At 33.3% G+C, this 24,698-nt stretch overlaps 1 protein-coding gene across 5 annotated transcripts in view; it reads left to right on the forward strand.

Annotated features, from left to right (window-relative positions):
- Positions 1 to 24,698, forward strand: part of PTBP2 (polypyrimidine tract binding protein 2) — a 71,273-nt gene that overhangs the window by 11,747 nt on the left and 34,828 nt on the right. For all 5 annotated transcript variants that reach the window (XM_058538597.1, XM_058538599.1, XM_058538600.1 and 2 more), the window contains exons 3-5: positions 16,207 to 16,282; positions 20,452 to 20,624; positions 21,599 to 21,742. In XM_058538597.1, the coding sequence (XP_058394580.1) occupies positions 16,207 to 16,282; positions 20,452 to 20,624; positions 21,599 to 21,742 (393 nt within the window). The remainder of the gene's footprint in view (positions 1 to 16,206; positions 16,283 to 20,451; positions 20,625 to 21,598; positions 21,743 to 24,698) is intronic.

Genomic DNA, 24,698 nt, shown 5'->3' on the forward strand with positions numbered 1-24,698 from the left:
AAAATTAGTGAACTGTAAAATAAAATTTACTCAGAATTTAACACAGAGCAACAAAGGGCTTAAAAGATATGGAGGAAAGGAAGCGAATTCTAGCAAACATCTAATTAGAGTTTCAGGAAGAGAAATTAAAGATTGCAGAGAAGCAAAATTCAAAGAGCTAAAAACCAATAATTTTTCAAAATTGATGAGCTACATGAATTCTTAGATTTGGGAGGCACAAGAAAACTTAGAAATGTCGACATGAAAGAGCAGAACACCAAAGACAGGGAAGATCTTTAAAGCAGCTGGAGAAAAATTAGATTCCCTAAGAAGACATAAGAACTAGAAAGACACAGTACGCTTCTTCAGCAGCTTGGGAATCCAAAAGATAGTGGAATAGTATCTGCAAAGTGTTGAGTGAAAACAGCTATCCACTTATTATTGCATAGTCAGCTAAATTATCACATAAGGAGAAAAACAAAATAATGATATTTTCAGAAACACTCCCTTTTTCCCCCAAAAAGGCAATTGAGGAAATTTATCAACAGACCCACTGAAGGAATTTCTAGAGGTTGTGCTTCAAGAAGGCCAGTGACTCCAGAAAGGAGGTCTGAGGTAGGAGAACTAAGGTTACCCAAAAATTGGAAAGCCTGTGGGTAAATTTTATTGCTAACTAGATAAGAAAATAATAGCAGTGATTGTTTGATTTGGGGTTTAAAAAATAAAACTAAAAATATTAAATCATAGCAACATGTAAGAGAGTAGTAGAGTAAATGGAGTTTAAGTTCTGATGATCTAGTATTGTTTTGAGCTGTGTTCATTATGGAGCTACTAGTCGTGTGTGGTTATTGAGCACTTGACATGTGGCTAGTCTAAGTTGATCTGCTCCAATTGTAAAATACATACAGATTTCTAAGACTTGATGGAAAAAAAAGAATGTAATTTTTATACTTACTACATGTTGAAATGATAATATTTTGGGTTAAATAAAATATATCATTTGTATTACCTTTTCTTTTTACTTTTTAGAATATGGCTACTAGAAAACTTATGAGATTGCATGTGTTGCTCACATTCCCTTTGTTTTGGACAGTTTCAGTCTTGAGGGTGGAAACTTACAGTCCAAAATGAATCAGATAAGTTTATATTTTAAAATTGTAAGGGTGAGGGTGAGCACAGTGAAAACAGAGATAGCCTGTATAACTTCTAAAATAATTGGAGGTGGGAAGTGACTGAAATTAAAGATGTATAATCCAAAAGAAGTCAGGAAAAAAGTAGGATACAAAATGAGCTCATTTTAGTGATGTTAATAGAGGCTTTATGGAGGATTCCTTTGAGCCTTTAAAATTTAGTAGAATTTTCGAGGGTAGGGAGTTGGACCTTATCTAACCCTAATTACCTCCCAAAGTCTCCATCTCCAAATACCATCAAGTTGTGGCTTAGTGCTTCAACATATGATTTTGGGGGGTGGGAGTCATAAACATTTAGTCCATAACACCCTGCATATACTTCCCGCGACTTCCACCCCAGGTAACCACTGTCCTGAATTTGGTGTTTGCCATTCTTGTGCATTTCTTTATACTTTTGCTACATGTATTGTTGATATACTTTTTCTTAAGCAATATTTCTTAAGCAATATATGATTTTGTTTTACATGTTTAAATTATATGTGCTGTCATGCTGTGTGTATTCTGTAACTTAGTCTTTTTGTTCAATATTATTTTTGGTGTTTTTACCCTAAGTTTATATGTAGCTCTAATTCATTTATTTTCATTGCCACATAGTTTATGATTATATGAGTATACTATTGCCCCTTTGACAAATATTTAGGTTATTTCTAATTTTTTCCTGTTACAAATTGCTGCTCTGAGCATTCTTGTGCATATATCAATATACATCAATATTTGAGCTTCTCTAGAAGTGGAATTGCTGGATTATAAGGTGTGTCTGTTTTCAAGTTGATTGGATATTGATTTGTTGCCTTCCTAAGTGGTTGGGCTAATTTATGCTCCATTAGCAGTATATGAGAATTCCTGTTTCTACACATCCTCTCTGATAATTGGCATTGTTGAACTTTTTAATTGTTGTCATTCTCATGTACATGTGAATGGTACATTAGATTGTTTTAACTTGAATTCCCTAAGTATTAGTATTTTCTTAGTTTATTGCCCAGTCGTGTTTTTTCTCTGTTAAATGCCGGTTCATATAGTCTATCCATTTTCTTTTTAATGTAGTTTTTATCTTTTTCTTATTGGTTCCTAGGAGTTTTTATATATTGTGAATACTAAAACTTTGTTAGTTATACGTGCTACAGATAACTCCTTCCTATCTGTGGCTTACTTTTTTACATTGATGAATAGAAGTTGGAAATTTTATATCACATTTATTTTTCAGTTTTAAGAAATCTTTCTTTAACTCAGGATCTTACATATAATCTTGGGGATTTTATTTTGAAAGTTTAAAAATTTTGATTTTCACATTTAGGGCTTCAGTCTACCTGGAATTTAATTTTTGTGTAGTATGGTAAAGGTTTAATGATTTTTCCCTTATGGTTAACAAATTCAGTACCAACTCAGTTGAGTAGCTCATGTATTTTTCCACTGATGTGCAGTGTCAGCTGTCAAGTTTCTATTATATGCATGGAACTCTTTCTAGGCTATCTCTTCTGTTTCATTGTTTATCTTTTCCTATACCAGTACCACAGTGTCTTAGTTTAGTGTAGCATCACAGTAAGTCTTGGAATCTCATAGAGTAATTTCACAACTTTGTTCTTCACAATTGTCTTGGCATTTTCTCTAACATATGTATTTTAAGATCAGTTGGGTAAGTTCTATGAAAACTTTTTGGGTTTAAATTGCAGTGTTTTTGTAAGTTAATTGGGGGAGCATTGTGTTTGCATTATCAATAAAATAGATGGCAATGCTTGAGCTCAAAGGCAGAGAACTATAACATTTTTTTGAAGAATTTTCCCCTTCTTCATAATGTTCTCTCTAATTATGAAAGACATGCCTAATGCAGAAAACTTAATGCTTGAGGCAAAGAGAGGAAAAGAAAATAAATCACCAGTAATTTTACCAAAGTAAATCAACATTGTATGTACTTCCCATCATTTTCTCTATATTACAAGGATTTTAAACAGCTTATGTGTTAAGGACTGAGAGAGGGATACTTCTTTGACAAATAGGTCAATTTCTTCCCAAGTTATTGGTTTATTCAGTTATTCAGTACTTTCCTAGAAAATTATCTGTTTACTGAGTTTCACATTTCTCCGAATTGTATAGCATTTTTGAATTCTCTCCTTGGTTTCCTCCTTTACTAATATTGAACATTTGTATTTTCTTGTTTTTCTTTATTTCTCTTGTCAGAGACCTTATTTTATTGGTCTTTTCAGAGAACCAACTTTTGTAGTTTTGCTTCATAATTCACTAATTTCTGTTTTTATTTTTCTTTCTCTGCTTCATACTAGATTTATTTTGTTATTTTTTGTCCACATTACAGTGGATCTTGAACTTGTTTATTTTCCTGTTTAGAAATGCATTCAAGATTAAGAAAGATCAGTTGATATCTTTGGCAATAAGTTTTGACTTTTAGAGTTCTCTTATTCTTTTTTTATTGAAATATAATTGATATATAAAATTGTAGTTTCAGGTGTAAAACATAATATTTGGTATATGTATGTATTGTGAAATGATTACCAGAATAAGTTTAATTAACATCCGTCACCACACACAGCTACAATTTTTTTTTTTTTTTTTTTTTTTGCGATGAGAACTTTTAAGATTTACACTGTTAGCAACTTTCATATGTACAGTATTGGTAACTGTAGTCACCATCCTGTACATTACATCCCTGGGACTCATTTATCTTATAACTTCAAGTTTGTACCTTTTGATCACCTTCACCCATTTTGCCTATCCTCCACCCCCACCTCTGGCAGCCACCAATCAGTTCTCTATCTATGAATTCAGGGTTCTTTTTCTTTGATTCAACATACAAGTGACATCGTACAATATTTGTCATTCTCCGTCTGACTTATTGTGCTTAGCATAATGCCCTCAAGGCCCATTTGTGTTGTCGCAAGTGGCAGGATTTTATGGCTGAATAATATTCCACTGTGTGTATATACCACAATTTCTTTATCCATTCACCTATTGACGAACATTTAGATTGTTTCCATGTCTTGGTTGTTGTAAATAATACTGCATTGAACATGGAGGTGCAAATATCTTTTCAAGATAGTGATTTTATTTTCTTCAGATAAATACTCAGAAGTGGGATTGCTGCATAATATAATAGTACTTTCTGAAATTTTTGAGGAACCTCTATACTGTTTTCCGTAGTGGCTGCATCAGTTTATAGTCCCACCAACGGTGCACTAGGGCTCTCTTTTCTCCACATCCTTGTTAATGCTTGTTACCTCTTGTCTTTTTGATAATAGCCATTCTAACAGGTTCAAGGTGGTAACTCATTGTGATTTTGATTTGCATTACCCTGTTGATTAGTGATGTTGGGCACCTTTTTATGTACCTGTTGGCCAATTGTATGTCGTCTTTGGAAAGATATTTATTCAGATATGCTCATTTTTTCATTGGATTGTTTCTTTTTTTCTGAGTTGTATGAGTTCTTTATTTATTTTGGATATTAACCTCTTATCACATACATGATTTGCAGTTATTTTCTCCTGGTCTGTAGTTCTGTAGATTGCCTTTGCTTTTAGTGTCACACTCGAGAAATCATTGCCAAGACCAATGTCCAAGTGCTTTTTTCCGCTGTTTTCTTGAGGAGTTTTATGGTTTCAGGTCTTAACATTCAAGTCTTTAATCTATTTTGAGTTATTTTTTGTGTGTGGTGTAGGATAGGGGTCTAGTCTCATTTTGCATGTAGTTGTGCACTTTTCCTAACACCATTTATGGAAGAGAGTATCTTTCCCCATATTCTTGGCTCCTTTGTTGTAAATTAATTGACCAAATATACATGAGTTTATTTCTGGGCTCTCTATGCTGTTCTGTTGACCTGTGTGAGTTTTTATGCCAATACTGTATTGTTTTGATTTACTAAAGTTTTGTAGTATAGTTTGAAATCAGGAAGTGTGATACCTCCAGCTTTGTTCTTTCTTGAGATTGCTTTGGCTGCTTGGGGCCCTTTGCGGGTTCCATACAAATCTTAGCATTTTTTTTTTCTATTTCTGTGAAAAATGCCATTGGAATTTTGATAGGAATTGCATTGAATCTATAGATTGCATTGAGTAGTATGGACTTTGGACAATATTAGTTCTTCTAATCCATGAGCGTGGAATATTTTTCTATTTGTGTGGATTGTCCTCAGTTTCTTTTATCAGTGTCTTGTATCTTTTTATTTTTTTAAATTTCCTTGTAAAAGTTTCAAGCTATGCAAAAGTAGTGTGAATGGTATATATGTGAAGGGTATAATACACTTCTTTCTCCTTCCTGTTGAAGCAAATCTCAGAGATCATTTCATATCACCAAGTACTTCAGTGAGTATTTCTAACAGATATACTCTCTTAAAGATGACATTGATACCATTATTACACCTAATAAAATTTAAAATAATTTCTTAATATCCTCTGATCACCCAATAGTAGTCAGAATTTCACAGGTCCCTCAAAAATGTCTCACTTTTTTTTTCTTTCAAACCAGGAGCTAGGGAAAATCAGAATGTTGAGTTGGTAAATACCTTTAAAGTCTTTTTTATCTATAAATCAATTTACCTTCTCCCTCACCTTTTCTTGCTTTTTCTTTGTTAGGGAAACTGGGTCATCTGTTCTGTACAATTTTCCACTTTCTTGATTTGCTGATTATACCTCCATGTTGTCATTTTGTATGTTCCTCATATCCTATTTCCTGTAAACTTAAAGTTAGATGAGACTTGATCAGATTCAGGTTTAATTTAAATTTTAGCAAGGATATTCTCTAGATGTACTCTGTGTAATTCCTATTGTGTCACATCAGGTGGAACATGTTTAGTTACCTCTTTGTGATGTTAACATTTATCAGTAGGTTTAGGTGTTGTCAGCTGGATGCATCCAGTTTAGAGTGCTCTATTGTCCTTTCAACTGTTGGGTTTTAGTAGCTAATGATTGCATAATTACATTAAGTATTGCAAAAACGGTGATATTCTTCACCCCCTGCATGTATTAGTTACACTTCTTCTATTAAGAACTTTTTCCATGTTTGGTCATACTGAAATACCCATTTTATAAGAAAAGCAGGATAAGATTTTGACTATAAAATTTTTCCTGATGAGTTGCTACTCTAGCAACCTCCAGTGTAACCATTGTGAGTTCTTCATTCTTGTTATTAGTATCATTGTGAAGGCAAGGATTTTTACATTTATTTTACAGTCTTACTGCAAAGATCGTTCTTTTTAAATTTCCTCAATTGTTTCATCTTGGGCCAGCGGGAGCCCATAACACCAGTAGCTTTGATATTGACTTGCTTGAAGTATTATTTCTTGCTTCAGACTTTTAATTAGCCATTTCTTTAAAAAAATCCTGGTTTCTTTGGGTGGGAAGAGGTCCCTAGAGACCACAATAATGTGAGTGCAGAGGTGCTAATTGCTGTTAGGTTGTTTTTGCTTCAAGGCCCTTTCGGTGGATAGAGCTAGCAAAATTTTTTAAGACAGAAATACATTGTAAGCTCGTGTGTTATTTCCAATTCATATTTAATTTTATGGCTTTTAGACTTTTCTGATTTTATATTTGTGTCTCTTGTACATTGAAAAAATCTTGCTCACTAAGGTTAACATTATTACATATATGTACTAGGTTTTTAAAAAGCAACGTTAAGTAATACACTAATGTTGTAATTATTGAATATAGTTTAAGATTTTTTTGCAGTTAAGTTTGTTCTTAAAATGTATTCCACAAAGATTGTATAGTATAATTACAGAATTCTAAAGTTTATTGAGAGAATTCTATGTGTGGTTCTACGACTAAGCTCATAGGTTTGTTTGTTTCATTTTGCTTTTGCTTTTCACTTTTGGCTAAGTTTTCCAAAGTCAAAACTGTAGAACAAGCTACATTGATAGAAGTCTAGTTGGCCACTCTACTTTGCATTTTCTCTCCCTTTGTAGTTGTCTATATTCATTAATTTTTGGTTTCTTCTTCTTTTATTTAATATAAGCAAATGTGAATTTCTTCCTACTTCCTCCCTCCTACCAGACCTTAGAGAAAAAGTGGCACAGTAAGCATAGGGTTTTATATCTTGCCTTTTTTACTTAATGATAACTATATCATGGAGATCATCCTGGAGGTCACTCTGTGGCTATATATGGAAATTTTTCTCATTTGTTTGTGATGCTGAATAGAAAGTATATGAGTGCTTCTGTTCCCCATAGCCTGCCCAGTAGAGTATATTGTTAAATGATTGGAGTTCTGCCAGTCTGATGAGTGAGATGGCATCTAAATGTAGTATTAATTTGAATTTATTTTTAATGTGAGCAAGATTAAACAGCTTTTCAGTTTAAGAATAATTTCCATTTCATGTGCTGAGAACTAATCTTTTGCCTATTTTTTATAGAGTGGTCTTTCTAAATTTTTATAATAGTCTGTATTTGAAGTTTTGATTCTCTTTTTGACCCCAGTTATTTAGGAACTATTTCAAAATTTCATCTAATCAAACTAAAACAATTGATTTTTGTTTTATTTTTCTTTTCTCTATTCTTTTCATTAAAATGTCTGTTTGACCAAATATTATGGTCTGTACAGTTTCTTCTTCATGGAATTTATTGAGGTATTCGTTACATAGTATGGGATCTACTTTTGTGACTTTCATGGATATTTAAATACAATGGGTAAATTGCATATAACTGGAATATACATCAAGTGGGGCATTTAGCAAAACATGGGACACCAGTGTACTAGGATGCTATGAAGCTGCTGGTAAATGAAATGGATTAGTATGTGCTGAATTAAAATCTCTCAGCTGTGTTATTAAGTGAAAAGGGGACAATGCTAAGCAGCACGTATGGTGTGATCCTGTTTTGTATGAATATTAAAAACATGTAGATGTATATAAATTTGGGGGAAGAAATTATATTAAATTTAAGGATAATTAATTTTGGACTGAGGGAGAACTTGCTCTGTATATTTTCTGTCTTTTTGAATTTGAATTTTCTAAATTAATATTTGGAATTGATAATTATTATTGAATGTTAATAATACTGTTCCATATGTTTATATGCTCCTGTTCATCCCCCTCCTGCCTTGCCATGAGTAGTGACTGCCATGAATTATTTATGTCTCATTTTTTCATATATGATTTTGTCCTGTCAATCTGCTCCATGAGGTTATTCACTGGGCCAGGTTTCTTTGATCTTGTTGCTTCATTATTCCCCAAGCTTTTGTTCTTGTGTGCGTGGTCTGATGATGTATAATTGTGCTTTTTTTTCCCCTCTTGATTATTCTCTCCTGAAGTTTGTCTATTTTGTTGTCTTGTTTAAAAGAAATCAATGATAAACTTAGTTTATCATTGTTATCTGTATTCTGTATTTTTATTGGTTGTATGAATTAGTGCTTTCACAGCTTCTAGTAAGTAGTTACCATTCAGTCCACCTCTTCGGCTCCTTGGCAGCACCTCTGTGTTCAAGGAGACCAGAAATACTCACATGAGTGAGCATCTTCTTCCTCTCCAAGAATCTGGTTTTCCTCAGGAACATGCATCCTTGTCCCATGACTTTTTGTCATGGTTCTCTCTTCTCCAGAGGAGAAAGTCTTTGGGCTGCTCTCAGTCCTGAAACTTCGCAGAATCAGGGACTCTTGTCAAGCTTAGCCTTCAGTTCTTTCTTGTCTTCCTGGTAGTTTCAGCAGCTCTTCCATCTGGGAGTGATAGATGGTAGTTGCATTGGATTATGATGATGAACAGAATGTCCAATAACCAAGAGCAGTGAAAAACAAGAAATTTCTACCCCTGGGGTGAATGCAAAATGTCATTTAAACTGTACTTATCCTATTTTTTTTACACTTGTTTCTTTCTCTACTTGGTATATAGATTGTATCTTCTTATATTAGCATTTTCCTAATTGTTTTTGTGGGATGCTAGTTTCTCATGACGTGGTCATTGTTACTGTACAGGAGGAAAAGTTTTCTGTGGTCAAATTTAACAAGGGACATCAGTGCACATCTTAACGCTTAATTTGTTTTTTTAATTGAATGTAAGATCAATTGACGTCTATCTTAGATGAATTAAATTTAAAAAAATACATATTCTTAGTAGAGATTGTGATTCTGAGTTTAAGTACCACTAATTTGTTTCATCAGCCACTCCTGTGGAACAGCCTTCAATCACTATACTGTTGAGTCATTCAATTTTATATCTCTTCAGGTTAAGCACCTGTGCCATGGTATTTCAAATAAAATGTTCTGTCAGTTAACATGGAAATGTTTAAACATTATCAATACTGTAGAATCACTTCTTTTGGGTATAATCACTATTATATACCACTGTAAGCTTTTTATTCAGTAGAAAAGCATAGTTGATTTTTTTATAAAAAATAATGCAATACATTTACAAAAATATATTCAATAATTTTTGTAAAAATATCTCAAAATTGCAAATAATTTGATATTAATTCTTCTGACTCAGTTATGAAAGCTGTTAAACCTATTCTCTTAATAGGTGTAAAATCATTCCGAGGGAGAAGAAAGACCACAGATAGAAAATTAAAAAAAAAAAAACTAAAATAGAAATACTTTGTCATTCATGAGGGTGCATCGCAGGAAGGAGAAAGAGAGTGCCCTGACACCACATGTCAAAATTACAGGCTTTCTTTTTTACTTTAGTAGACCTAAGATTCCACACCCCTCATCTCCATAAGTAATACACTTATGAATCCACTGGTTTGGAAGGATTTTGACTCACAAGTAAGCAAATATCTAAAGAGTAAACTGGTAATATGTATTTGAAAATGGGTGAAATATACTTTTGAAAACTAGGGGAGTCAGAGTGTTTTTTGAGAACTAAGGCAGTTAATAATAATCAGCATTCATTCATTTATTTGTTCAGCAATTATGAGTGGACCCTGTGCTTGGTTGACACTGGGGAATATTATAGCAAACACTACTGATGTGGGCCAGGTACTTTGCCTGGTAATCACTATCCGTATATTATCACATTTAATCTCTAGGACTGTGATGTAGATGTTATCTCTATTGTATAAATGAGGAAGTTAAAGCTTAGAATAGTTAATTTACCAGTTACATAGGTAGGAGGTGGAAACCCTTTTTTTTTTTTTTTACTTTTTAAAATTATTTTATCGAGGTCCTATTGGTTTATAACGTTGTGTAATTTCAAGTGTACATTATTATATATCAGTTTCTCTATATACCGCATCATGCTCACCGCCAATAGTCTAGTTTTTATGCATCACCATACATATGTGCCTCTTTACCTCTTTTGCCCACCCCTCTCCCCCTTCTCCTCTGGTAACCACTAATCTCTTCTCTTTATCCATGTGTTTGTTAATCTTCCACATATGAGTGAAATTGTACAGTGTTTGTCTTTCTCTGTATGGCTTATTTCGCTTAACATAATACTCTCAAGGTCCATCCATGTTGTTGCATGATTTTGTCTTTTTTAATGGCTGAATAGTATTCCACTGTACACACACACCCCAAATCTTCTTTATCCGTTCATCAGTTGATGTGCCCTTGGGTTGCTTCCATGTCTTGGATATTGTGAATAATGCTGCAGTGAACATAGGGTTGCATAAATCTCTTTGTATTGTTGATTTCATGTTCTTTGGATAAGTACCCAGTGGTGGGATAGCTGGATCATATGGTATTTCTATTTTTAATTTTTTGAGAAATCTCCGTACTGTTTTTCATAGTGGCTGCATCAGTTTGCATTCCCACTGGCAGTGTTTGAGGGTTCCCTCTTCTCTACATCCTCTCCAACATTTGGGGTTTTTTTTATCTTGTTAATTATAGTCATTCTAACAGGTGTAAGGTAATATCTCATTGTAGTTTTGATTTGCATTTCCCTAATAATTAGTGATGTTGAACGTAGTTTTGATTTGCATTTCCCTAATAATTAGTGATGTTGAACGTCTTTTAGTGTACCTGTTGGCTATCTGTATATCTTTGGAAAAATGTCTGTTCGTATCTTCTGCCCACTTTTTGATTGGATTGTTTGGTTTTTTGTTGATGAGGTATATGAGTTTTTTAATATATTTTGGAAATTAACCTCTTGTTGGATATATAATTTGCAAATATATTCTCCCAGTTGGTGGGTTGTCTTTTCACTGTTTCCTTTGCCTTGTAGAAGCTTTATAGCCTGATGTAGTCCCATTTGTTTATTTTTTCTCTTTTCCCGTGCCTGAGTAGACATGGAATTTGGAAAGATACTGCTAAGACTGATGTCAAAGAGTGTATATTTTCTTCTAGGAGTGTTATGGTTTCAGCTCGTAGAGTCAAGTCTTGAACCCATTTTGAGTTAATTTTTGTGTGTGGTATAAGATAATGGTCTACTTTCATTCTTTTGCATGTGGCTGTCCAGTTTTCCCAGCACCATTTATTGTAGAGACTTTCCTTTCTCCATTGTATGTTGTTGGCTACTTTGTCGAAGATTAGCTGTCCATAGATGTGTGGTTTTATTTCTGGGTTTTCATTTCTGTTCCATTGATGTGTGTGTCTTTGTTTGTGCCAGTACCGTGCTGTTTTGATTACTATAGCTTTGTAGTATATTTTGAAATCGGGGATTGTGATACCTCCAGCTTTGTTCTTTTTTCTCAAGATTGGCTATTCAGGGTCTTTTGTTGTTCCATATAAATTTTAGAATTCTTTGTTCTATTTTCATGAAGATTGTCATTGAGATTCTGATTGGAATTGTATTGAATCTGTAGATTGCTTTAGGTAATACGGACATTTTAACTGTTTATTCTTCCAATCCATGAATTGGAATAGCTTTCCATTTCTTTATGTCTTCTTTGATTTCTTTCAATAATGTCCTACAGTTTTCAGTGTATAGGTCTTTCACCTTCTTGGTTAAATTTATTCCTGGATATTTTATTCTTTTTGTTGAGATTGTAAATGAGATTATATTCTTGACATTCCCTTCTCCCAGTTTGTTATTAGTATATAGAAATGCAACTGACTTGTGTAAGTTGATGTTGTACCCTGCAACTTTGCTGTAGTTGTTGATTATTTCTAATAGTTTTCTGATGGATTCTTTAGGGTTTTCTATATTATAGAATTATGTCCTCCGCAAACAGCCGGAGTTTTACTTCTTACTTTCCAATTTGGATACCTTTTATTTCTTTTTCTTGCCTAATTGCTCTGCAGAACCCTTTTCTGTTATGCCACCTTGCATACTTGTCATACAAACAAAGAAAACTGGGTTAATTTGTTATATGAACAGACTTAAAAAAAAGAAAAATCACATGATCATATCAATAGATGCAGAAAAAGCATTTGACAGAATCCAACACCCATTCATGATAAAAACTCTTGTCAGTATACTAGGAATGGAGGGGAATTTCCTCAACTTGATAAAGAACATCTACAAAAAAACTACAGCTAACATCATACTTAATGGTGAGAAACTCAATGCTTTCTCACTAAGATCAGGTACAAGACAAGTAGGTCCCCTCTCACCAGTTCTCTTCAGCATCCTACTGAAAGTCCTTGCTAATGCAGTAAGGCAAGAAAAGAAAATAAAAGGTACACAGATGGTGAGGGAAGACCTAAAACTGTTATTGTTTGCAGATGACATGATAGTCTATGTTTAAAATTCAAAAGAATCAACAAAAAATCTCCTGGACCTGATAAGTGATTAGTGCAGGTTGCAGGATACAAGGTTAATATATAAATCAATTGCTTTTGTATATACAGATGATGAACAAGTGGAATTTCAAATTAAAAACACAGTACCATTTACATTAGCACCCAAAAATATGAAATACTTTGGTATAAATCTAACAAAATATATACAAGATCTGTGTGAGGAAAACTACAAAACTCTGATGAACGAAACCAAAGAACTAAATAAATTGAGAGATATTCCATGTTTGTGGATAGGAAGACTCAATCTTTTCAAGATGTTAGTTCTTCCTGGCTTGATATATAGATTCAGTGCAATCCCAATCAAAATTCCAGCAAGTTATTTTATGAATATCAACAAACATTCCAAAGTTTATATGGAGAGGCAAAAGCCTCAGAATATCCAACACAATATTGAAGGAGAACAAAATTGGAGGATTGACACTACCCGACTTCAAGACTTACTGTGAAGCTACAGTTATCAAGACAGTGTGGTTTTGGTGAAAGGATAGACAAATAGATCAATGAAACATTATAGAGAGCCCAGAAATAGGGAGCCCGGAATAGAGCCCCCCAGAAGTATAGTCAACTTATCTTTGACAAAGGAACAAAGGCAATACAATGGAAGAAAGATAGTCTCTTGAACACATACTGCTGGAACAACTGGACATCTACTTGAACAACTGGAATTGAGACACAGATGTCACACCCTTCACAAAAATTAATTCAAAATGGATCATAGACCTAAATGTAAAATGCAAAAATGGATACAACTCTTAGAAGATAACAGAGGAGAAAACCTAGATGACCTTGGGTATGATGATACCTTTTTAGATACAACACCAAAGACACAATCCATGAATGAAATAATTGATAAGCTGGAGTTCATTAAAATTAAAACTTTCTGCTCTGTGAAAGACTATCAGGAAAATTAGAAAACAAGCCAAGGACTGGGAAAAAATATTTGCAAAAGATACATCTGATAAAGGACTGTTATCCAAAATATACAAAGAACTCTTAAAACTCGACAATAAGAAAACAACCTGATTAAAAAATGGGCCAAAAACCTTAACAGACACCTAACCAAAGAAGATATGCAGATGGCAAATAAGCATATGAAAGATGCTCCACATCATTTGTCATCAGGGAAATAAATGCAGATTAAAACAACAATGAGATAACCACTATACACCTATCAGAATAGCCAAAATCTGGAACACTTATAACCATAAATGCTGATGAGGTTATGGAGTAACAGAAACCCTCATACATTGCTGGTGGGAATACAAAATGGTGTAGCAACTTTGGAAAACAATTTGGCCGTTCTTACAAAACTAAATATACACTTCCAAATGATCCAGCAATCGCACTCCTTGGTATTTGCCCAAAGGAGTTGAAAACTTATGTTCGTACAAAAACCTGCACACAGATGTTTATAGCAGCTTTATGCATAATTGCGAAAACTTGGAAGCAACCAAGAGTTCTTCAGTAGGTGAGTGGATAATTAAACTGTGGTATATCCAGACAATGGAATATTCTTCAGCACTAAAACAAAATGAGTTATCAAGCCATGAAGGGACCTTACATCCATATTATTAAGTGAAAGAAGCCACTCTGAGAAGGCTACATACTGTATGATTCCAACTATATGACGTTCTAGAAAAGGCAAAACTATGGAGACAATAAGAAGAGGGGGAGGGATGAATAGGCGGAGCACAGAGGATTTATAGGGTAGTGAAGATACTCTATATGATATTATAATGATGGGTATATGTCATTATACAGTTGTCTAAACCAATTGAATGTACATCAAGAGTGAACTTCTTAGGTTTACTATGGACTTTGGGTGATTATGATGTGTCAGTGTAGCTTCATCCTTGGTAGTAAATGTACCCTCTCGTGGGCAGTGTGATAATGAGCGAGGTTGCGCATGTGTCCAGGGTGGGAGTGTATGGGAAGTGTCTGTTCCTTCCTCTCAATTTTATTGTAATCCTAAAACCGCTCTGAAAAAATAAAAGAAGAAAAAGGAAACATTTTTATTGTTGATAGTGAACCAGTAATACATATCAGTTGTACTTAAAGTTTAGCATGCATCAGAAGCACCTGGAGGGTTTGTTAAAACTCAGGTCGCTGGACTCGACCCTCAGTTTTTTATTCAGCAGGTCTGAGGTGAATCCAAGAACATGTATTACTAACAAGTTTCCAAGTCTAATGGTCTAGGGACCACACTTGGAGAATCTCTGGTGTATCTAATTCTGTTTATCATGTCCTTATAAAACTATGCCATACTGAATCTTCCATACCTTGATAAATTAGATATGATGCAAATATGGATTAATGTGGCTTGATACTGTGTTTTTATTTTTCTCGTGCTTGTATTTCTGTTGAACATTCAATGTTAATGAGTAGAAAGCTTTTAAAACAATTAGGGAGATGACCTGTGAATATTTGTTTACCATTTTGGTGTTTGTTATAATACAGCTTATTAATTATGAGTTTAAACAAATTAGCATAAGGTTTATAGTTAATTTGGATTGTTTTGGACTTTTTGAAATGCTTTGATAAATTATCTCCTTTATACATTTTTTTCATTTTGATAGTTGCCTTCAACTTCTTTGTTCTGATTGGTTGTTTAAATCAGCTAGTATTGACTTAGCTATTTTAAATATTAATACCCATGTATGTAAATATACACATACTTAAAACAGGCAAAACAGTTGATTTAGCTATTTTAAATATTAGTCTTTTCACACATATTCTTGTAAATACACACTTTTTTAAAATAGATAAAACAGCACTGGCTGGTTTGAACAATTGTGCGGTTCTCAGAAAGTATGAATTTATAACCCTTTCTCTAAAGGATTTAAAGACATGATTTAATCTCTTTTTATATTGGCAGAAAGAAATTTCTCGTTCCATATGTTTTGCTTTTGCTTTCAGTGTTCTAGCCACTGAAGTATATACCTAATTGTTAATTTTAATGATGATGATGATTAGTTATCCAATTCGCTAATATATAAAGTTCTAATTTTATGGAGTTTCTGATTTTCTGAGTTATCTGGATGAGTAAAGGGCTATAGGGTTGGAAGATTCACAGAATGTTTGTTAAAAAGTCCAGCTGGTGTGGCATTAGTTTGTTTATGAAGAAATTGTGGTAGTTCTCCAAAGCTTTTGATTATGGAATCTAATCGTTTTTCCTATTTATTGTCTTGTAGACTGGATGAAAGGAAGGAAGGAAAAACTGTTGGCTTTGTGGAATAGGGAGAGAGAGTGACAAAGTGGAATTAATTTTTTATTTTAGAGATTAAATTTTTTAACTTATTTCCAATAGTGTAATACCTGACATTTGTTTTTCAGTGACTATTTGAAAAGTTACAGATAAGTGACAAGCTTTCAGATTAATATTTTTAAATTTAAAGTTGTCTTGTGCTAATGTGTTTTTGTTTTTATAGAGAGGATCTGACGAACTACTCTCAGGCAGTGTTCTCAGTAGTCCAAACTCTAATATGAGCAGCATGGTGGTTACAGGTAAGTGTTACTCTCTTAACAGTCTGTCATTATTTGCCATTTTATGGGGCAGAATGTTAAAAATAAAATGTAGTCTGTTTTACCAGAATAGCTTTTATTTTTAAATGCTTTCTGTTGAAGCATTTTAGAGGAAATTTTACTAGAGTATATATGTGTCAAGTGAAAAAACCTGAAGATGATGATTTCTGTGGGCAAGTGACTAAGTCTGATTGCTTTTTTTATCACAAGAATATAACTCTTTTTCTTTCATGTTATCAAGTCCCCTCGTTCTTACCACTTTTGTATTTTTGTTTTTAGTTTTTGTGTTTGCGTGTCTTAGAATAATTTTAAGTATTCTGTATCCCATGAGCCGTAAAGCCCAAACTGTAAATAAAAACCAAAAGATTCAACTACATAGTTGTCTTTTTTGTGTGCTTACAACCTTTCTTCTTTGCTGTAACAATATTTTAATTCTTTGAATTGAGTTCCTTTATTTATCTACTTGGAAATCTACTTTATCTACTTGTATGATTTATTTAATCTTCATAGTTAGGGTTTTTTGCCTTACATTGTATATGTCTGAAGTAACGTTGGTTGTTTGTAATGTCTGTTTGTAAACAAATATAGACTAATTTTTAGGCCTTAGTTTTATGGCTGATGGACCAAAATTTGAATCTGATGATGATGATGATTGAATTAGTTTGCCTTAAGACCTTACATTTTACATTTTTTACTTAAAATCAAAGTTCGTTTATTCTAAACCCTCTCCTGAATTACTTGCTTGCAGAATTAATTGTATTTGGCAATAAAGAGATTGTAAAAGACTGGAAGCATTTTAATTTCCTTCAGATAGCCATTGCTTGTGTATACATACACCTTGGCACACACGTACACATTCCTGATAGTTCAGTTAAGTAAAAATTAAAATGAAGTACTTACCTAATATAGTCATAATGATGTGAAGATAAATTTGTCCACACATCATTATTACTGACTTTTCCATGTCATGATTACAAAGCAAAATTACTAGGCCATGATTTTGATATTCAAAGTACCATGTACAAATAATTGAACAAATAGGCTCAAATGTCTGTAACTCTGCTCTGCTGGTTTATTTTTTAAAACAATACATAATAGTGATTGATAATGGAAATGTTTTAAAAATTAATATGTAGGGCTATGACAGAGTAACTGGTAGCAGCCTTTCCTTCTCTCCTCATCCTCCCCCAATCAAAAACTATAAAACTGAATAAAATATATGGGACAGCTGTTGTCTGGAATTGATGAGCAGACACTACAAGGTATAATGATCTGTGAGAGAAGGGAAACAAGTGAGGTGAGTCTCATGATCATTTTGGCTTTCTGCCTTGGGGTACCCCCTACTGTTGTAGTACAGGGAGGTTGGAGCCTAAGCAGAGCATGGAAGTCTGACTGAGCTGAAGAGACTAAGATTGGAATTCAAAGCTGCTTAGACATCTGGGATTTGTGGAGAAGGGTCCTGAAAAAAGAAGTTGTCCAGGGCTTAGGGCAGGGGACAGAATTTGGTGTGGGAATTCACTTCGTTTAGAATTTTGAATAATGGCTGGGCTGCATGTGCTCAGGTTGAGACTCTGCATAGTCTATCAGAAATGACCTGCACTGGGGCTGAGAGCTAGAATGGTGATTCCAAAAGTTGTTTAGTGCTCTGAGATACTGGAGTTCTGGGAAGTCAGAATGTGGACGTCTTGCCAAGTACCTCAAACGTTCAGTTTAGACTACAGAAAGCTCAGGCTTTAAGAGAAAGGATCACACGCTATAGTAAGTGTCAACAACAATAAGACCAAGTTAAGAAACTGAGATAGTGTAGCTTGACAAGACATGCAGGATTCACCAGTAATTTAATTGCCTGCCTAAACAAAACACCACCCCCTAAGGAAGACACCATGATTCAGTCTTCCTACAACTATCATCCATGGTATCCTGCATACCATCAAAAATTATAAATCATGTGAAGAAGCATGAAAACATTCCCTAAACTAGAGAAGAAGCATTCAATAGTAACAGACCCCAAAATGACCTAGGTATTGGAATTAGCAGACAAGGACTATAAATATTTTTAAAGCTATAAGGGAACATATTGAAATAATGAGTGAATACATGGAGGAATATGTTAAGAGAGAAAGGAGAGCTATAAAGAAAGCATATAGAAAACGTTCTAACTGAAAAATACAGTATGTGAAATGAAAATTTCACTGATTGAGACTAATATCAGATTGGAGACAACCGAAGAAATGTTCGTGAACTTGAGTACAGATGAACAGAAATTATTCAGTTTACCAGAGAGAGCAGAGTATATCTTTGGGACAATTAAGCAGTCCAACATATGTGAAATTGGAGTTCCAGAGAGTGAGTAAAGAGAATAGGGCCAAATATGTATGTAATTGAGGCAGTAATGGCTGAAAACTTAAAATATTTGAAGGAAAATATCAAGTAGGATAAATTAAAAAAATATGTTTTAAGGTATATATGTGTTTTTTGATTCCTTGCTTAACTTACATTTTCAATTAACAGACCCAATGATGATTTTGTTAGGTAAGATGCTACAAAACAGAAAATGTACCCTGTTTCTTCTTTCTGATAAGTTCGGATGCCTGTGTGTGCGCAAATCTTCCTTAGTTATGAAAGGAGGTGTGGTGGAGAGCTTCCTGTAGTGTTTTATATTTCTGGAGCGATGAGGAGCTAGCCAGCAAGATTTTCATGGTAATGTATTCAGAAGCCAAAGCCAGCAAAGGGGATTTTTAAGTGCATTGGCTGGTCATTCATATATATAAACTTGAGTGAAACTCTTAGAGTAAAATATGACTTAAGTATAACTCAACAAGTAAATTATCAGGTAAATTCACGTATAATCTTCTAGAGATACCTTCTCTGATTCATCCAGTCAAGTCACAGTCACACCATCCTCTTCGAGTCCTCAGCTAAATCACCTTTAATCACATCACTCTCCTTTCTTCGTAGCTCTTAATCACTGTGAGAAATTATCCGGTTCATGTGCTATTTAGTCCACCTCTCCCAGTATCCTGGATCTTACTGATCTTGTTCACTGCTATACTCTCAGAGCCCAAAACAGTGCCAGACACATTCTTGATTCTCAGTAACTGTTTAAAGAATCAATGTGTGAATGAATTTTGAAGACACTTAGAGATCAAGATGATCTTAGAGTTTTATAGGTATTATTGGATATTTATATATTTTATATATATAATATTGTTTATAGATAGTGTGGAATGTTTTGGGGAGTACCATAAAGTACCCAAAATGATATACAAAATGGAGTATACAGGTTTATTTTTCAGTGTATCGGGATTCTTCATTTTAGAGTCTCAGAAATATCCTTGAGTCCTTAGAAGATAACCACCAATCTGGAATAGTGAATAGACTGCAAGTTCTTCAAACAGTTTTCCGTAAAACGTCACCTATTTTATTGCCCCTTTAGTAAGATTTTTATTTTTGTTGAAGCTGTGGAATAAAGGCAGGTAACTTTAATTTGTTAAGTAAAATATATCAGTTTACTTTAAAGCTCAAAGTAACAGAATAAGTTAATCAAGTCCATGAATAATTTATAGTATATAGATGTTGATAGACAAAATATTTAGGTAGATTAGGTAGTAATATCAGCAAGTTAGGAGAGGCTCATTGTAGGTAAGCCATAATGTGGATTGACTGCATAATCATTTTTACAGCATTGCTTTCTTTGATCTCATTTTTGGGTAGAATATTTTCAAATTGAGCAATGTATAATTTCTCAGGTGAAATTATAATCTCCCTAATTTTTACTAAGTCAAATTTTTCCCATTTTTTGTGTTTTTGTTATTTTGCAATTAATCATCTTATTACAGACTAATTGTGTTCTTTAGCCATTGGACAATTTCTTTATGAAATTGTATTTTAATGTATTTGCATATTGCTTGTTACCCTTTACATATACTGTTCATAAACATACTGACCCAATAGTAGTGTTAATTAATTGATAATTTCATTTAATAATAATTGGTGGATATGATTTTCTTCATTTCTTTGAAAGCCCAGTTTTTGAATTTTTAGGAATTATTCAAGTATACTCAGCTGTGTTTTTTTTTTAACTTTGTTTTGTGTTTTTTATGCAAATAAGGAAAAGTAATAATAAAGACTTCTTTTTTAATGTCTTTCAGCCAATGGTAATGATAGTAAAAAATTTAAAGGAGAAGATAAAATGGATGGTGCTCCTTCACGTGTACTTCATATTAGAAAGTTACCTGGTGAAGTGACAGAAACTGAAGTTATTGCTTTAGGCTTACCTTTTGGTAAGGTGACCAACATCCTTATGCTGAAAGGAAAAAATCAGGTATAGTTCTTTCAGGACTTATAAAATACTAAGCCCCAAACTACCCAGCAGATGTGAATTAGCTATTGCCTGATACAGGGGTAGAATATGGTAGGTTACTTTTCTAAAAGAACTTAAGAGAAGTCTTATTCTGACTTTTCCTGGTAGCTGTGTGGGGAAAACTAGTGCTAGGGAGCCATAATGAATCTCACCATAGTTTTCAAATTTTGCCTTTTGAATTCACTTTAGGACTCTAACTGAACAATTATTATAATGAGATTGTGGAAAATACAAATGAAGTATTTCTTTTATTGCGGCTCTGCTCTTTGTAATATCAGAAATCAGTAGGGGCACTAACTAGCATCTTTTCCATTAAGTTTATCCCATAGAAATATTTCTGATAGCATTAGCAGAAAATACTCATTAATCCTAGATATTTTTCATTGCATAGATGTACCTATAGCAGTAGGGCCCAGGTATATTAAAAATCAAATATTGTTATAAAATTTCTAATGGTACTGTTTAGAAGAATCTATGAAATTTAGCATTCTCTTAAATGTTGTTAATGTTACTAATAATCTGACATTTAATTTTTAATTTTTTTCTTCGTTAAATTATACTGCTTTAAAAATGACTGGGATCTCTTATGTTCTCTGGGTTAGGAGTGGTAAAATTCTAAAGCTAGAAAAAATGTTTAGATTTTATTTTCTTTAGCTTTTGTTGAGGGAAGTACATTTGTGGTGTATGGAAAATCAGAGGTAGAAGGCAGAAGCACCGTGTACTCAAAGAACTTTCTTCTGAGGTTAGCTTTAGTTGTATATCTAAGCTTCAATAAAGGATTTCTAATTTTACTTATTAGAGCATCTAAATGTAACTTGAAAAGTTATATTCTAGATACTGATTTTTCTAATTAGCTGAATAGATTACACAGATATTGAAGTTCATTTGAATTTAATTCATAGTATTATTAACATTTTTGCTATTTAAATTTTCAGGCATTTTTGGAACTAGCAACAGAGGAAGCAGCTATTACTATGGTTAATTACTATTCTGCTGTGACACCTCATCTTCGTAACCAACCGATTTATATCCAGTACTCCAATCACAAAGAACTAAAAACAGATAATACATTAAACCAAGTGAGTATGTGTAGGTACATAAATAAAATGGCCTAGAACATATTTAGAATCTCATGAACATATTAACAGAAAATAAAATTTTTAACCATTCAGAAGATGTTTTTGTGAGCATTTTCTTGTTATTTTTAAGACATTTTCTTGCAGTATTAAATATTATATTAATTTACAAAAAGTGTGTGTGGTCTGTTGTTTTCATATTTTAAATTGGTACTGGATGAATTAAATAGAATTTTATCAGTGCTTTTCAAGTCCTGGTCAAAATCTTTTTTTTGTTGCAAGTTAAGATTTTTGTATAGAAAGTGTTTATGAGTTAGGACTTTTTATTAGCATAAAGTATTTATACAGCTCTGCTGCTTATAATTTAAGGTGTAAAGTTCAGTGCCTTTGGTTATTTGACTTTTTATAGATCTTAATTTCTTATGGAAAAATTCCTATTGAGATATGTTAATGGTTTTCCTGGGGAAAAAAATGTAAGAATTGAGAATATGTGAATGTATTATTGATCTTTTAAGAATGTGATGTAGAAGATATTAATTATTTAAAATTAGTATATTTTAAAAAAGTAGTATAAGAATGGTTTTAGACCTAAATATATAGGACTGCAGTAATGGTCTAAAAACTTTGGCTCTTTTAATATCGTTTTTTAGCTAATTATATTTTTCTGTTTCAGTAAAATCTAAACTTACCTGACTCGGTCTCATTGAAAATTTAATGGAAAATAATTCCTCATAGATTTTAACTTTCATAAAAAGTGACTCAAGATCATTTTGATAGTTTATGAAAAATAAGCTTTTAAAACTTTTTGTCTAAAAGATAAGGCTAAAATTTTAGCTTTCTCTTTTTTTGAATTTGGCAATTTTATTCCTTTTGAACCAGAAGTTGTACTTTAAGAATTTATCGTGAAGAAATACACCAAAAGGAAACATCTATTCCGTATTCTCTTTACTTAGAATTTAAAGTGGCATTTAGTATCTCAATTTTATTTTATATGTTAGTATTTTCAGTAATTAGAGAATACATTTTCATTTTAAAATATTCAAATGAAAGGATTGTATAAAGAATAAAGATAAGGCATCTGTAGATAGATGTATGTAGGGGAGGGGGATTTGTAATTTTAAATAGGATAACCCGTGAAAGCCCTATTAAGAAGTGACATTTGAGTAACAAACTTCAAAGTGGTTATGGAATAAGGCACTTTTTCTAGTCTGGGTTATTCCAGTCACAGGGAACAATCAATGTGAAGTTCTTTCTATTGAAAAAGTTTTATGCAGACATGTTTTTAATTTTCAGAACGCTTTAATCTTCTTTGATCATCCTTTTTACTTTGCAACTTGTCATGTTTTACAACTTCACAATTTTTTAAGGATACTAATTAACAGTATTTTTTAAATATTTCACTATACTCAAATTATCTCATATTTTCTTCAATGTTAGCTGTTACATTTTTCTTGTTTTCTCTCTCCTTCTCTTCCCCTTTCTCCCCTTCCTTGTCTGTATTTCAGAACAAACAATTAGGTTTTATTGGACTTAGATGCTTTCCTGTAGAGTAAAGTAACAAGGAGTTGGATACTAAGCTGAGAACCCCCCACATGCCAAAGAGATCTTTATTCTGGTCCAGCAAAACTCCCTATAGAATTTCTGGTTCCTTTAAGGGAGGATTTTGTTGTTGTTTTTGTTTTTAATTATAAGCTGGGGAGATGCTCGGGGGAGGGGAGGAAGAGGAGTTTTGCTGTTTGTTTATTAGCCAGACTTTGTATTAACCCTTTTGTTTTTACCCTCATTCCTCCTGTGAACCTGCCAATTTCTAATCTGATTCCTGTGGTTGTTACCAGTGCAAACCATGTTTGTTATATGTTCACTGTGTCTTCTGTTCGTTTTGTTCCATTCATTTTCTGTGTTCTAGGAATTTGATAAAATTATTCTCAGGTAATGATGACCTTCTCTCTCTCCAGTGTTTGCATTTATTTCATTTTGTATTTATTTATCGGCATTTTTATTAGTGTTTCACAATAGAAGAGAGGCAGATGAATATGTTTGTCAACATGAATTTTTCCGTAACCCTTCATCAAATCACCAAGTCCAGTCAGTTCATTCTCCTTAATATCTGCATTGTTTTCTTCATCTTTCTTGCTACTCTATACCTCAGACACAGTCACCTCTTGGCTGTATTACTGTAATAGCTCTCTTATTAATCTACTTTCTTTTCCCTCTTGAATTCTCTCTCCCTAGTACAGCCAAGTAGATATCTTTGTAAAATGCACAAATCTAAGTTACTCCCCTGTAGCAGATCCTTTTCACACTTGGGTTAAAGGCCCTTTCTGAGATGGCTACTGTTTCTCCCACCCTATTTGCCTAAGCTTCTATCCCAAAGTAGTTGTAGATCTTCTAACCTGGCATGCCTTCTCTTATTTTCAGTCTTTTGAGGCCACTGTGTCTCTGTGATGTCACTTTTGCCTGGAATATCATGGCCTCTTTGCCTTTGTGCCACTTTTCTACCCCACACTTCACATGGCCAGTTGCTAGACATCTTCAGGTCTCCCCTTAGCTAGTTTCCTCCAGAAAGCCATCCTCTGATCCACAAAGAGTGGATTGGGTTTGGTTTAAGAACCTTTAATACAAATTAAAATCACAGTGAGATACTACCGTGTACTACCAGATTGGCTAAAATTAAGATGGGTAAAACCAAGTGTCAGTAATAATGTAGAGAAGCTTGAACTCTCATATGTAAGTGATGGGAATGTAAATTGGTAGAATCATTTTTAAAAACTTGAAATATATATTAAAGCTGAGCATATACATATTTGACTTTGTAAATCTACTTCTAGTTACATACCTGAGAAAACACATGCATATATGCATCAAAAGATATGTATAAGAAAGTTCATGGCATGGTATATGTAATAGCCCAGAGCTGGAAACAGTCCACATGTTCAGCAGCAGTAGAATATGTTGTGGT

Source organism: Diceros bicornis, chromosome 4, assembly GCF_020826845.1.
Source record: "Diceros bicornis minor isolate mBicDic1 chromosome 4, mDicBic1.mat.cur, whole genome shotgun sequence".
Classification (NCBI taxonomy): domain Eukaryota; kingdom Metazoa; phylum Chordata; class Mammalia; order Perissodactyla; family Rhinocerotidae; genus Diceros; species Diceros bicornis.